This window comes from Poeciliopsis prolifica, unplaced genomic scaffold, assembly GCF_027474105.1.
Source record: "Poeciliopsis prolifica strain line A6 unplaced genomic scaffold, Auburn_PproV2 SCAFFOLD024, whole genome shotgun sequence".
Lineage (NCBI taxonomy): Eukaryota > Metazoa > Chordata > Actinopteri > Cyprinodontiformes > Poeciliidae > Poeciliopsis > Poeciliopsis prolifica.
The window spans coordinates 3,028,425-3,042,847 of NW_026562399.1; the positions used below are offsets into that span (position 1 = coordinate 3,028,425).

General features: G+C 36.7%; 1 protein-coding gene across 1 annotated transcript in view; it reads left to right on the forward strand.

Annotated features, from left to right (window-relative positions):
• The window catches only part of vps37d (VPS37D subunit of ESCRT-I), a 38,788-nt gene that overhangs the window by 20,465 nt on the left and 3,900 nt on the right, over positions 1 to 14,423 (forward strand). The window contains exon 3 of the mRNA XM_055046798.1: positions 9,865 to 9,947. Within this exon, the coding sequence (XP_054902773.1) occupies positions 9,865 to 9,947 (83 nt within the window). The remainder of the gene's footprint in view (positions 1 to 9,864; positions 9,948 to 14,423) is intronic.

A 14,423-nucleotide genomic window follows, 5' to 3' on the forward strand; every position in this document is an offset into this window, starting at 1 on the left:
GCCTGGCGGCCCAGGTGGCGGGAAACCCTAATATGTTAAACTGATTGGTTAGTTTGTACCAATACAGAAGATAAGCTGATTGCATCGAGACGTTGACTTTCATCTAAAGCAAGCAAGTGGCCATAGTGGGAGGGAATCTTCCAGCAGAAGCAGGTATGAGTGGATCTTTGCCTTAACTAGCTGGGGCTTCAGAGAACAAAAAACCGACATGGAGAACATAGAAGCACTGAGTCAGGAGTCGTTTCTACGAGCCCAAAAAAAACTAAGCTGACATTCAAGTAACTGAAACTCTACTAATGACTTCCTTCTAAGAAATGAGAAGTAGACTAAACTTAAAAAGCCCATTTTTGCTCATACTGATGACTCAAAGCACTTTTACTCTAGTCACAATTCACCCAACAGTACTCACAAGGCCCAAACACTCATGCACAGATGAGTTGGCAACTCTGTGTTAAAAATCCCAGGGAATCAACATCTGGTGTCAGGTCTCATTCACGTTTTGTCATCTATGGAACAAATGAGAGTGAATTTAACCTTTTAAAATTGCATTACACACAAACCATAATCAGATTTTATTTATTATTTGCTCGTTTAATGAAAGCTAAAATAGCTCGTTCTACTCTTGATAGATTATATACTGGGGAAGGGACTTGAACACATTCATTTTGATAATTATTTAGATTAATTTTAACGCAATGGCTTTGTGTCTTGCGTCCAGAACCTTAGTATTTGCATTTTTCTGGTATGCCGTTAAATCTGATGCACAAGTGACATCCGCTAACAACAGCAACGGAAGACAAATCTGCTTCTTTTGGCACACTGGGGTTTAATTTTTGCTTCACAAAATGATCAGATCAAACACTGGAAAAGACTACTGTTGTGTTGAAGTTGTGCTAAAATTAGCTGGCATATCAGTGCATCTATTCAAGTCTAAAATAGCATCACAAAAAAAAAACAATAAATGTCTTTATTGTTGACCCTGTAGATCTAAACATTCAATAATTTAGCAGCAAAAGATTTTTGAATTGGAAAATGTTACTTATTTTGTAAGTATAGTTAATTAATTACTGAGCCTGCAATTAACTTGATTAAAAATTTAACACAAGTCCCACCACTAATTAATACTAAATGTAATTAATGTAGAACTGTCAGTGATTTAGCTTGCATTAGTCAACATGGGGATATTTATATCCACTGCTGCCTCAGTCCGTGTAAATAAAGAAGCTGCTCTTTCTTCACAATGTTAAATCTCTGCAGGCAAATGCCGATCAATCTTTGCGCTGAGATATAAGAAGCCCTGCGTTGGAGCGTGCTGCTATTATGCAAAACCAATATGCTGTATTTATCTGCACTAAATCAAATGGAAATTGCAGCAGGCTGCGACATAGTAACTGCTAAAACATGCCTCCACATATTGCAGGAGTTAGAGCTTACAGCGTTCTGCTATTTACAGTATATATCAGGTTCCTTGCTCTGAGTCATGTGAAGCCTTGTCGTGCCAGCTGAGGAGAAAAATGATCTTAAGAAATCCATCTTTTGAGCTCGTAATATTAGATCTCAGGATTTCAATCAGTGTGGAAAGACGATTTTGTAAACAGACATCTCCTGTTAATGAAAAATATGTCGTGGTTTTTGACTGCTAAACGTCCTGGTAGACACAAGCTGAAGCCAAGGACAAAAGACAAATTATCTACAATGCCATGGAAAATACAACCCTGATTCCTTAGCATACATTTTCAGAATTTTGGGGCATTGACTTATATCATCGTTACAGCATAGTTAAACACCAACATTTTGGAAAGGAACATAAGACCGGAGAAAAACAGCTCTGATCCTGACTCACCTATCCTCCCAAAATCCTTTAGTCTTTAATGCAGTTAAGTGGTTTCTCATTAGCCCTCTCATTAGAAAATCTAAACAGTACAAAAAATTTTACCTAAACTAAGGAAATAATAATCAGAGTAGTTACCTTGTTCCAATTTAGTTACATAGAAAATATTTCTTGGTTGTTTAGAAGCGAGTTTTACCATGAAAATCCACAGTACTGGACGCAAAGTCAATAAATCCTTCTTGTAAAATGATGTTATTATGAACATATCCATATGTTTTAATTCTTACCTGTGAAAGTTAAAACCAGTAGATCCAGTTAGTCCTGTAAATGGGTTGAATAAAGTTCACTCATCATAAATTGGGAGACCTCTAATGATCACTCCACTGCCACATTCAAAAATGGCGGCGACGAAACGTTGGAGTCAGCATTCAATTAAACGTCTCCGTATTCATGTCTATGGTTTCAATGGTTTGACAGTGCAGTGAGAAAAAGAACTACAGCAACTGAAAATGTAACAAATGTTGCATTTTGGTCCCCAATCAAACAGGGTCCATCGGAATATCAAGTGTGAAAACACCCTATAAAAATGAAGTCCAGAACATTTTAAACAGTATTTAGTCCCCATTATCCCCAAAATAAAGCCATTATTTTGTCTGACTCAGCAAAAAAGCTGTTACTACTGGTGTGGTTTTATTTTAAAACTGCAGGCTGTAAAAACCATTTAAAGAGGCATTGACTATGGTTTGGCTGTGGGAGTGGATGAGGCAGGAATCCTTTCAGACATCAAAAGTGTTCAGCTTGCAATGCTAAAGTAGTGATGTTTAGGAAAATGCATGCAGAATACATTCATCTCCATATAGACTGACTTAATTTACTGGCCCAGCTTAAGAAAACCTCCAAATGCACCCTTTGTTGCAGGTTGTAAATCCACAACCAAGACATTTAACTCAGGTTTTTTTTGCAAATCCATGGACATCACAAGAGTATTTAACTTTTTATATTGCAGAAAGACAATTGAGGTTTCCGAGGTTTTCTGTTAATATGTTAGCATCAGCTGTTTCCTGGGAGCTTTCTGCTCCTGCTTTGCAGCAGCCACGTTAGCTGTCACATCAATCGGTGCTGCTGCAGCTCCAGCCCTATGAGGACACGCTGCCTGTTTTGACTCCACGTCATCTCAAATCAGTATAGACGACTTCACTGCTGACTCCAAACCTGCCTGAATGCAACGTCTGGGACTTGAGGGCCGGCGGTTCCTGACAGGGGATCAGATTGTTTTGCTGTGGCTCTAAAACTTCTAATGTCTGTCGGCTTGAAGCAAGAGCTCTGAAATGTGAGACTATGACCAAAGCTACAACATATTTATTAATGCCTATTTAATTATACAGCTGCGACTCGAAGCTATTCACGATTAATTCAATTAATTGTGACTAATCAATTATTGATATAGTCATCAACTAATTTAGTCATCAATTAATTAACTGGAGTATACAGATTTTAAAAATTCTATTTGCTAAAGTATATTCAGAGCAGTAATGAATCCAAAACTGTACAATAATACATGTCCATTTTAACCCAGAGCTTCACAAGTGGTAAAAATCAGTTAATTACAAAAATAAACACTAGATCAGTCTTAAAATGCATTAATGCAGAATCAGGCAGTAAAGGCTTTTTTCACACGTTGATGTCAGAACGGTTTTTAGCTGCAAATGGTCCTTTGCTACAAATGTATTTATTTTTTTTATTGTTTATTTGATGCAAACACAAAAACCATTTCAAAACCGCATCACTGATATCTGCATCACTGCTACGTTTTTGCATTTTAGGCAGTAAAATGTTATTAAAAATGCAACGGAATTATTTCTTCATTTGCATATTTGGTGTATTTTAAACATTGCATAAAATAAGCTTAAGTGGTTATATTAAAAATCTATAAGATGCTCCCCTTTTTTTTTTTTTTTTTTTTTTTTTTTAGCTGATTTTCAATTTTCCTGATGGATTTGTGAGAACTGACCGGCTCTGATTTAAGTCAGAATGAAATTAAGTTGGAAAAATCCAAGTTTTTACATTAAGGATATTTTTTACAGCACTAACAAACAATATTACACCTAAGATCCTTACAAGAAGCTTCAGAATGTGAAGCTTCAGCTTCACATTTCAAAGAAATATTGAGGGATGATGGGGAGGTATTTTACCTAGATTTGAACCATTCCTGGCAAATTATTTCAGTATTTGCATATGAATTTACAAGACACTTAAACTCTTAATGATTCTGCATATTTAAATGCTTTCTTTCAGCTTCAAAAGCAATTTCCAAGTCTGGTTTTTCAGCAATGATGATAATCTCACAACTTTAAAGAACCAAAGTGTTTTTAATCTGACAAATCTACAGACAGATAAAAACCTGAAATGTAAATAAATCTCAGTGAAGCTCTTAAACAAAGTTGCTTTTTCAAACATTTTCAGGCCACATAACCTCAGGCAAGTCATTCCGGATCTATGAGCCGTGACTTTAAAGACTTTCTTATCTGGGAGTCTGGAAAGAAATAATCAGATTGAAAAACCAATAAGTTCACACAGAGCAGACGCCAAGATGAATGAAATGTGGTTTGTTTGTTTCTCCTAAACCTCCGGAGGCTGAGCATGAAATCCGCTTTAAACAACATGGAGATGCTGGAACACACAACGGTAGAGCTTTTCTTCACCCTGTGTGCTTCTTCCTTTACAGTCATTATAATTTTAATAAGAAATCAACTAAAATGTCATTTTTAGCCCAAACAAAAGTAGTTTAGCATTTCAGTGTAGTTACTGCGTGAATGCACTAAAACATACATTTTTAATGTAAGTAAATGTTTCAGATTTGAGTTTTAAAATCAAACATCATGAATAATGAAACATTAAATAATATGTTAGATAAACTAAAACAAAAGAAACTTTGGTTGCTTATTGCTTTGAGCTGTTTTATGTTGAAGTGAGTAAATCTGATCGGGTTTTTGTCCGTCTGTACTGTTGGGTTTTATCAAGTTTCCCTCCAAGTTTTTCTTCTTTTTGTGCTGGAGTTTGTTCATTTGCAAAGATGTTTTTTTATGTACATATTTATAAATATAGTTTGAGTTCATTGGGAGAAGGAATCGTTAGCTGTGCATCACCTGAGCTCAGTATGAGAGCTACTTCTCAGTGCAACGTTGGTAGAAACATTGTTAAAGGGTTTAGACGTGTTCTGTTGTGATAACTTCCTGAAGGCAAATTTTCAGAAAGAGCAGGAGTTTTTAAAGTGACATAAGCCCAATTTCAAGACATTAAACAAAGAAGTAAATTTTTTAAGACATATTTTATATATATGTTTATATATATCATATTTATAACTACTCAAGGGTAGCATAGTTCTTCGATTGTGTTATAAAATGACACTTTGTGCCTGGAAAAGACATAATTCTCTGATCACTTGTTTATTTTCTCCCTTTGTGTGGTTTTAATGCTATCTGTAAAACCTTGGTGTATTGTCACATTTGTAGCCACCAGACTTTTATATGTAATTTCCCTGTCAGCAAATGAATTCAGCTGTTTAATATTAATGTGAAGTAAGCTTTTGTCAAATAATATGATTGTTTACAGAGAAACCTTTTGTTCTTGTATGTCTTTCTTCTTTCTGAAGCCTCCTTAGATGCCGGGATGGCAGTTTCACAAGGTTTCAGTTTACTAAAAATGTTTCAAAGTGTCCCAGAAGGCAAATGCTGCGTGTTAGTTTTATGGCTCTTTTGTGAAGAGCAGAAAGTCTCTGTGCAGCGGCGGGGCGGAGACTCCATTGTCTCATATCAGCACCCAGACCAAATGTTTGACTCCGGCACTGACACCATTCACTTGTTAAGTTAAATTTGTGCTGCACTCGGTAGCCCTCAGGTCCACTTCCCTCATCTGCTCTCAAAATATAGGTCGAGTACAGCTGCTGTAGGACGACTGTTTTCTCGGCTGTCACCACTCATTACATCCCAATCATCCCCCTCTCCAGGGTCTGCAGCATTGGGTCGGGAATGAGGCCCTTCCTCCAACGCAGGCGTGTCACACACATTTTCATATTGGACCATATCTACGCCTGTCGCAATAAGCAATAAATAAATTTAAATGAACTTGATCATTTCCATTTGCATGATTATTTTGTTTTCCTCATTTCTCTCTTTTTTTTCTATCAAAGACTGGATGATAAAAGTCTTCAGTCTGGTGCTTTGGACTCAAAGATTTTTTGAAGGACAATTTTGTTTACAGAGACTTCATAATTCATTTTATGTATTGCTTCAATTGTTTTGAGAGAAAAAGTAGATCTTGGTCTCAAAAAGTTTGGCCACCCCTGCTCTAGAGTCTAGAGGGCTACGTAAAAAGCAATGGCGGGCTGGACTTGGCCCCCAGACCTCGAGTTTGACATACGTCTCTCTACTTGTAGGGCTGTAATGCGTTATGTGACAGAGAGCAGAGCATGCCATTCGTTCAGTCTAAAACCTTTTTAAAGAGCATTTATCTCCCCTGAAGACTCGGGGAAACGATCCGACTGCCTAGGATGAGATTCAGAGATGACATCTTATTGAAAACGGATTGCCAGCATGCATTACTGCGCTCTGTCTGGATGGTGGAGATTTCCCTGAGGGGATTGGAGTTATTAGAGTCATTACTGTGACCTTTATGTGCCCCGCGGTCTCTACTGAACTCGGCCTGACACGTCGGCTGTCACATCGTCTCTTCGAGGGACAAGACACACTTTGCAGTCAGACAGGTCAAGCCTGTTCAGAAAGATTACCGACCGCGATCCACAGGAGGTGGAGGCATGCAGTGAGTGTGACGGGAAGCTGCCCTGCAAGCATATTTATCAGACACGCTGTGGCCTTTTATTCTCCCATCTGATGGACTAATGTTCCAACTGCAGTGGTAGAGAAGAGACTTTAGTTTTAGTTTTAGGGCAGACGTATGAAAATGCTCAACTGTCAGAGCGAGGAAATAAATTCTGGAGCACAATCTCGTTTAAATGACAAAACTTTCTTTTAATGAGATTAAAACACTCCCTATTGAGATTAGTCTCATTAAAACCAAAATATTTTTTTAAATAAAGGTCACAACAACAGGTCTTGCTTGTTGTTTTTATATTTTAGATTTACAACAAAATCTGAAACTCATTTTGTTGTAACTAGTGTTTCTTGATTTGCATCTCAATGTCATGACAAACTTTACATTGCAAAACTTGTTTTAATAAACATGCAAAGAGTTAAATTTAACAAGTAACATTTCTTGTTAAAATGATATAAAACTCATCTTGTTTTAACAAGAAGCTAGTTTTGCATTTCATTCGGAGAAATATTCTCAATTTAAGGAGATTTATATCATTAAAACATTTCTTGTAAAAACCAAGATATTATTCTTTCCTTCCCTTTCTTTTTCTGTTCTTGTCTCCATCCTTTCCTTCCTTCCTTTTTATCTGACATCATTTCTCATGTCTTTACATTCTTCTGAATGCTTTCTCTCTTTTCTCTTTTTGTCCTTCCTTCTTTTGTAAATTGTCTTTTATTATTTCCTTTCATGCTTTCTTTGATTCCTACTCCTTTTCAAGCATGTTAAGATTATTGTGGTACAAAACAGAATTTGTCTTTTGCATTCCTTGTTCATGTGTGTTATTTTATACTGCTATTATGTTCAAAATAAATACATAAATAAAATCTAAATTTCTTAAACATCTTTCTTTTCCTTCCCTTTTTCTTTCTATCCTACCTCATTTCTTGTCATATTTCTTTACTTTCTACAGAATGTCTTCCCTATTTCCTCGTTTATGTCCTCCCTTATTTCCTTTCTTTTTTCCTTCCTTTCTTGTGTCCTTGATTCTTTCTTCTTTCATTCCATCCTTGAGCCCTTCCTGCCTTTCCTTCCTTCTTTCCTTCAATACTATTTAAATTATTTTCAAGTCTTACTTTCGATTGCATGTCTCCCCTCTGTCTTTTTTTATTTCCTTCCTTGCGTCGTTCCTTTGTTTCCTGCTGTTTCTAATTTTTCAGGCTACAGATGTAAAGTTTGCAGAAATGTTTGCTGTAAATTATACTTTCTTCTCTGTTGTATAGGGTAGTAAAGCTCTGAGGACTGCAGAAGTTTGAAATCTTGATTTTAGTGATTCCTTTTCCTTCGTCCCTCTTTACCTTACAGTATTTAGTTTAGCAGCCATCAACCTCTTCATCCTTTTCCTCTAACATCTGCGTGTGAAGCTCAAACGGTTTCTGTTTAAAGTAATTCCTCTGCTTGTTTGCTCCCTGCTGAGATCTTTGAGCGTTTCGCTGAAAGCAGGTCAGTCCGGGTCCAGAGGGAAACCGTCTGTTTTCATCTGCCAGCAACTTTCCGGTCCAGTTTATTGGATCCGCTTTGACCCTCTGTGTTCACACCCACTCATGTCATAAACCTGTCGCTCTAATTACCAGTTTCCAAGTCAATAAATTTATGTAAAGGAGGTTTTTATCGAAGCTAACTCACGGTTCCTCTGGTCCACCTACTGTTCTGTGGTTCCGGATGATTTCACCCAGACGGTTTATCATCTCACTGCCAAGCTCTGTAATCCCCAGAAATGCTAAACATGCTAATCTTTTCCACGTCTGCTTTCCAAACCACAAGACGTAAACAAATTATCACATATTTACTCACCTTCGGTTCTCTCAGCCGGATTAGTCATTTAGTCCGTAAAGTTCTGACTTTTGTGCAGGCAAAAGCTACTTTAGATCTTAGTGCAGCGAGCCGGGTGGTCTTTGAGGGAAAAACCTCATAGATGTGCATGATTGATTTATTTATTTAGATTCACAGGGATAATTAAAGTTAAAATGCTTTGCTTAAAGAGCCAAATCATGCTAGGAATAATTTTAATCAAGTTGACTGCAGGGTCTGTAATTAATTTATCACATTTTAATCAACAAAATAAGCAAAATAGGGTGCTTGAAATCCTTGAATTTTAATTAGGTGTTTTCAAGGTTCATTTCTGTTTAAAGTCCTTGAAAGTGATTGATATTCCAGCTGCACAGTTTAGTAATAAAGTTTAATACATTGTTTGATTGAAGCTTAAATTTGGAAACGTCATTTACAGTAGAAACCTGCTATTTTCAGACACATTTATTTTCTCACTGTCTGACATTAAATTAGACTAAACTTTTCTCATTTTGGTTTAGTCTGACCACAATTATTTCTATTTGCAAATGCCAGAAAGCTTAAAACATTACTTAGAGATTTTTTATCTTTCTTTCATGTGTATGGAAATATGTATATGCCATTTTTTTAAAAAAAGTGCTATACAAATAAAGTATTATTACTACCTGCCTTTCTATATATAAATATTTTTCTTTAAACAATGTGTAAGGACATAAATAAAACAGAAAGGCAGCAGGATCAGATAAGTTTATATTTCTGCCTGCCTCCTTTTCAAACAAATAGTTATCTAAATATATATCATTTTATTTGAACTCAGTGTAAAGATGTCTGAAAAAGCTAAACTTGTCTTGCAGTTTGGTGAGGCGCTTTGCTTTTTTGTTAAAATCCTTTGATACAAAGAGGAACTACATCCCTCATGTATTTGTTTAAGGCTTTCCCTTTTTCTTATTGTATTGACAAGGCTGTGAATAATTCAGTCCTGTTACATAATGGTGTGTGTGTGTGTGTGCGTGTGTGTGTGTGTGTGTGTGTGTGTGTGTGTGTAGGCGTGCTCAGAAATATGTTAAAAATTATGTAATTAGGTTTGGATTTGTGCTTCTTACATTGGAGTAAATACAAGCGACCTAAAGTGACGAAGAAAGACAAGACCGGTTTGTGTAAAAGCCTAATAAACGATAATTTGCTGCTTTTTCCCACGTTTTCTGAGGCCATAAACTGCCCACCGCCTCACCAGTGCATACCAGGAAGGATCTCTGTGATCTGGAAAATAATTTTCTACACTGCAGTTTCTCAGTTTCTGGATTTCTCCTCCAGCTAGCAGTGAAGTCATACTTGATGGCTCCGCATGCATCAGTGATGTCTCCCTGTCGTTGCAGAGGCTCGCGGGCCGAGGCGCAGCCTGCAGACGGCGAAGAACCTCCTGCAGGAGGAGGTGGCACGTGCTGAAGAACACTCCGAGGTAAGAACAATACAGCTCTGCCTTTTCTCTAAAATTCCTCCTGGAAATTCAAAACAGAGCTTCACTGCTCTGGCAGCGGTGTTGCTGGGGGCTTTTATTTTGAAATAAATAAATAAATCTGCAGGCTGGCTCTGAGCAAGCCCACCCACTTCAATGCAATCTGCTGTATAAAGCCGCTAGGCATGCTATACATACACCCAGCCTACATCAGCAGCAGCAGCCAGTGAACTGTTAACATCCTGTTTGCTCCCCTTAAGCCTTCATTTAATGACGAACAATATGATGCTTCTCTAACTAAAACTAAATAAGAAACAGAGTTTAATCTGAACCTGATGGTGTGAATTTGATGTCTGAAGCTGTTGTCAATAAAAATGCTTCACAGTCTTTGTGTTTTTAAACATACTCAACACAGATTTGGAGGAAAATTTCTGACTTTGTCTTTGTGTGACGAAAGAGAAGAATGAGAGCAAATTAGGTTTTGTTTAGGGCTGCAACTACCAATCATTTTATTCATTGATTATTCTGACGATTATTCTAATTTGAAAAAGGCATATTCTGTCCATTTTTCAGTCAACCACTTAAATATTTTTATATAATATTAAAAACACACAAAAAATGCAAATAAACAAATAAATTATTTTCACATAAAATAAAAATTGTATTGCCTAAAATGCAACAACATGGCATTCCTTCAGAGAACCCTTGATCTAGGGATGCACTGACTTAAGAAAAAGGGTCAATATAGAAATCCGATATTAATGTTGTGGTCAACAACCAATATTTCTTGATGTTATTTATTTTTTGCACATTTTTTAGTCTTTTAACTACTGAGTTCAATAGATTTTTATTAAAAAAAACATTGAAACTCTTTATATTTCCATTTAAATATAAGACAAAATATATTTTTAAAACTTTTGCAATCAGTGTCTTCCCGCATCAGTGGTGGTCAGTATTCATATCAGTTCAGTTTAAGTAGCACCAATTCATAGCAAATGTCATGCAAACAAGTCATTTCATTTCAATCACACATACATTCCAATTGATAGTTTTTTTACAGTACAGTACTGTTGCAACTGTTACAACCATATAATTTTGGAAACAAAGAATTCAACAAATTAAAGATGTTTAATAAGTAATAAAAAGCTGAGCATAATTTTGAGCTTCTTATTTATTTTTTACCAGCATGAGATTAGCAACGTCGCTGTTGCTAGGCGACAGCAGGAATAAATCTGAAAGCTGGACCTTGTTTCTGGTCCTTCAAAGTATGTGTCTGAATTTGGACACACCCCTACCCACTCCACAAAAAGGGAAAAACAAGAGAACATGATCTGTATCAGCCATAGTGTAGCTAAAAGAAATGATCTTCTTATCCACAGTTATAGTCACAGTAATATTCAAAATGTTTAAACCTTAAAAATTGAGTTTATTTGTTCTTTTCCATACATCAATATTGCAGAGCATTGAATGAAAATCAGTCAGTATTTGTTGATTCAGTTTCCCTGTGTGTCAGACAATAAGCTGAGCTGCTTTGAAGCTGAAGTCTGAAATAGAAATCTGCGGCTTCATGATTAAAACATCTGAAGACCTGAGAGCCAGAGAAGCCTGATCCTCAGAATTTGCTGGTGTGTTTCTGAAATAGTTTTACCAGGCAACATTGACGCTTTCACAGGTGTCTAAAAAATACAAACAGCTGGGAGTTAAAGCTGCCACAGGGCTGCCTACAGGCCTCCCGTCACTAAGCCTCACTGATTCTCCTTCATGCATGCACCGACACGACCGGGGTGAGCTCACAACACAAGCAGCTGTAGATTCAGACCTGTTGTCTCCAACTCTGTGCAGTTAATGATTAAAAGTGTAAACCTCAGATTACTGTGTTTTTAAATGAAGTTTGGATCGATAACTGAAAAGCTGCTGCAGATTAATGTCACAGTTACTCGCAGAGTCACAACTTTGGAGTTCAGCTGGAGACGAAACATCAATCAGTAACAGTTTATCCTATCTGTGCTAAATTTTCTCAATGTTGACAGCGTAATTGATCGACAAAATAAAAAATTGGATACTTCATGCACAAAATGTCTTCAATTTAATCTTCGTGATTAGAATTAGGGCTAAAACAATTAATCTTAATGGATCAATTACTTAAATAATCATCAACTAATTTAGTTATTTGTTAATTAATTAGAAAAAAAAAGTCAGTTGCTGAAAGAATAACGTATAGTAATTACGCCAAGACTGTTCAACACACAAAGCATTTTAAACTTTAAATGATAAAAATTTTGTTGTTTGTAAATATGTTCTATCCAAAACTCTTCAAGTGGCAGTTTCAGATTCATCTGGTTCAAATTTTGTAAAAATAAATCATTATTAAACACCTTTTGCGATTAAATTATTAATCTGATTTAATCCAACTACCGTCCTGGAAAGTCTGATTCATTTGGGGAGATGTGAATGCGTAGTCAAACTCTGACAAACTCAAACTCTGGAACACTTACAAACTTTGGTCTCGACTTGGTTGAAATAAACTCCAGTGAGCAGGGCATTCTGGGTAAATACAACCAAAGCAAAGACACTATTTTAGCGCTAGTTGGGTGAAATAGCTTATAGTCTATTACTAAAGGCAAAAGAAAAATCCAATGCCATTTTTATTCACATTTGGTTTTGTGTTGTTCCTTCAGTGGTTCTTGTTGCAGCGCCCCCACAGGTGAGGAGGGGAACAGGTTCCTCAAAGTGTTTAGTTTGTTCAACAGTGCAGTATGAAAAAGAACCACAGCAAGTGAAAATGTAACAAACATTTCAATTTTGGTCCCCAGTCAAACTGAGTCTACTGACTGGGGACCAGCTCTTCCTTGGTTCACAGCTGTAATAAAAACATAACACTTTGGTTTGGGTTTTGCTCTTAAATTGAAATCTGAGTGGATAAGATTTGAATAAAATCTGATAATAAGAACATCATTAATCTTACATTATTAAAAAAGACTCAAAATGAATGGTTTTATTCATTTATTTATTTTGAACAATTTCTGGTTTTAGAGCAGAAATCGGATTTAATCAAGTCCCTCAGCCTCAAATCAAACCTAAGCAAAGTAGCTGAAGACTCATGTAACGTCATCTGTTCCTTTTTAATTAAGGAACCAAATGCAAGTCTGTTGGTGTTGCTGAAATACCCACAATCCTTTGCTTACCAACTGGCCACCATGTTGCAGAGCTTATTTACAGAAGAAAGCTGCCGCTGCTGTTGCATGCATTGATCCACAGAGCCTGCCACCCCCACCTCACATGGCTGCGATCAATAGTTTCATGACTGATGCATTGAAAGAGCCGCTCACTGATTGATTAAGCAGCAGAAGCATTCAGAAAGCCTGAGCATGGATATATCAGTAAATATCCGACACAAGGCGGCTGCTTTAATTCCCATTTTCTATCTTATTAATCACAAGTTTTAAGAAGAGATGGTTTATGATTATTGCATGGAATAGATGAAAGGCTCTCTCCTTTGTGTTTAATCAGAGCTTCAGAGTTAGTGTGCCTGAATCAATACAATCAGGCCTCTCCACTGTCTCACTATCAGCTTGAATCTAAATCGTCTCAGACTGAGACCTTAGAGGGCAAAAAGATTTAAGTTTTCATGGTTGACGGGAATCCTTACAGCCTTTCAGAGTCATTTTATGGTGAAGAAGATCCGGGGCTTTGTCAAATCGGGTCCAGACAGTTAAGGTTTCAGGCCAAAAAAACCCTTCTTCTGTTGCCTTGGGTCTCAGGTACCAACATGAACAAACAAATCTGATGGAGGAGTCGAGAACTTGATGTATTCTTCCGTCATCCTATAAATCAAATCTGTCAGCCTGTAGGTCGTCTGAGAGTTGGTTTGTTTTTAAATGAGGTGAAGTGAAGAAATACTGCTGAAGAGTTTGGGGTTTTTTTTACTGTTCCTGGAAAATATTTTGTTAAATCTTTGTTTCCTGTCAAACTCACACAAACACAAAAACACATATGAAAACAGGTCACATATGAATCAAGACCAAATTCATGTCAGAGTGTTGTTGATGTTATGGTTGTTTAAACTATAAATGGTGAAATAGTGAAAAAAAGATTTTTCACTTTATAACCACAAACTGTTTCACTTGGACTTTGTGTAATAGACATAAAATTAAGTCCATTGATTTTGCCATTTTGGATTTTTTATTCTTCCATTTGGGTTTCTACTGCTTCGAAAAACAGTTAATCGACAGGCATTATGCCATTACCTAGCAGCCCCAATACACCCTGCAGCATGTTTGGGTCAAATGGTTTTACTGCCGTATGCATGCACTGTACCTTGGCTGCAGAAAAAGAAAAGTGTTTTGTTTTTGACTTATCATCCAGAAACCACTTGCTGAATTCTTGTTGGATGTGCAGGAGACTCTACTAATGCTTCTTAAAGATGTACTGTTATATAAATCTGCATTTGTTTGCAGCCATTTTCACCTGAGTGTAAAC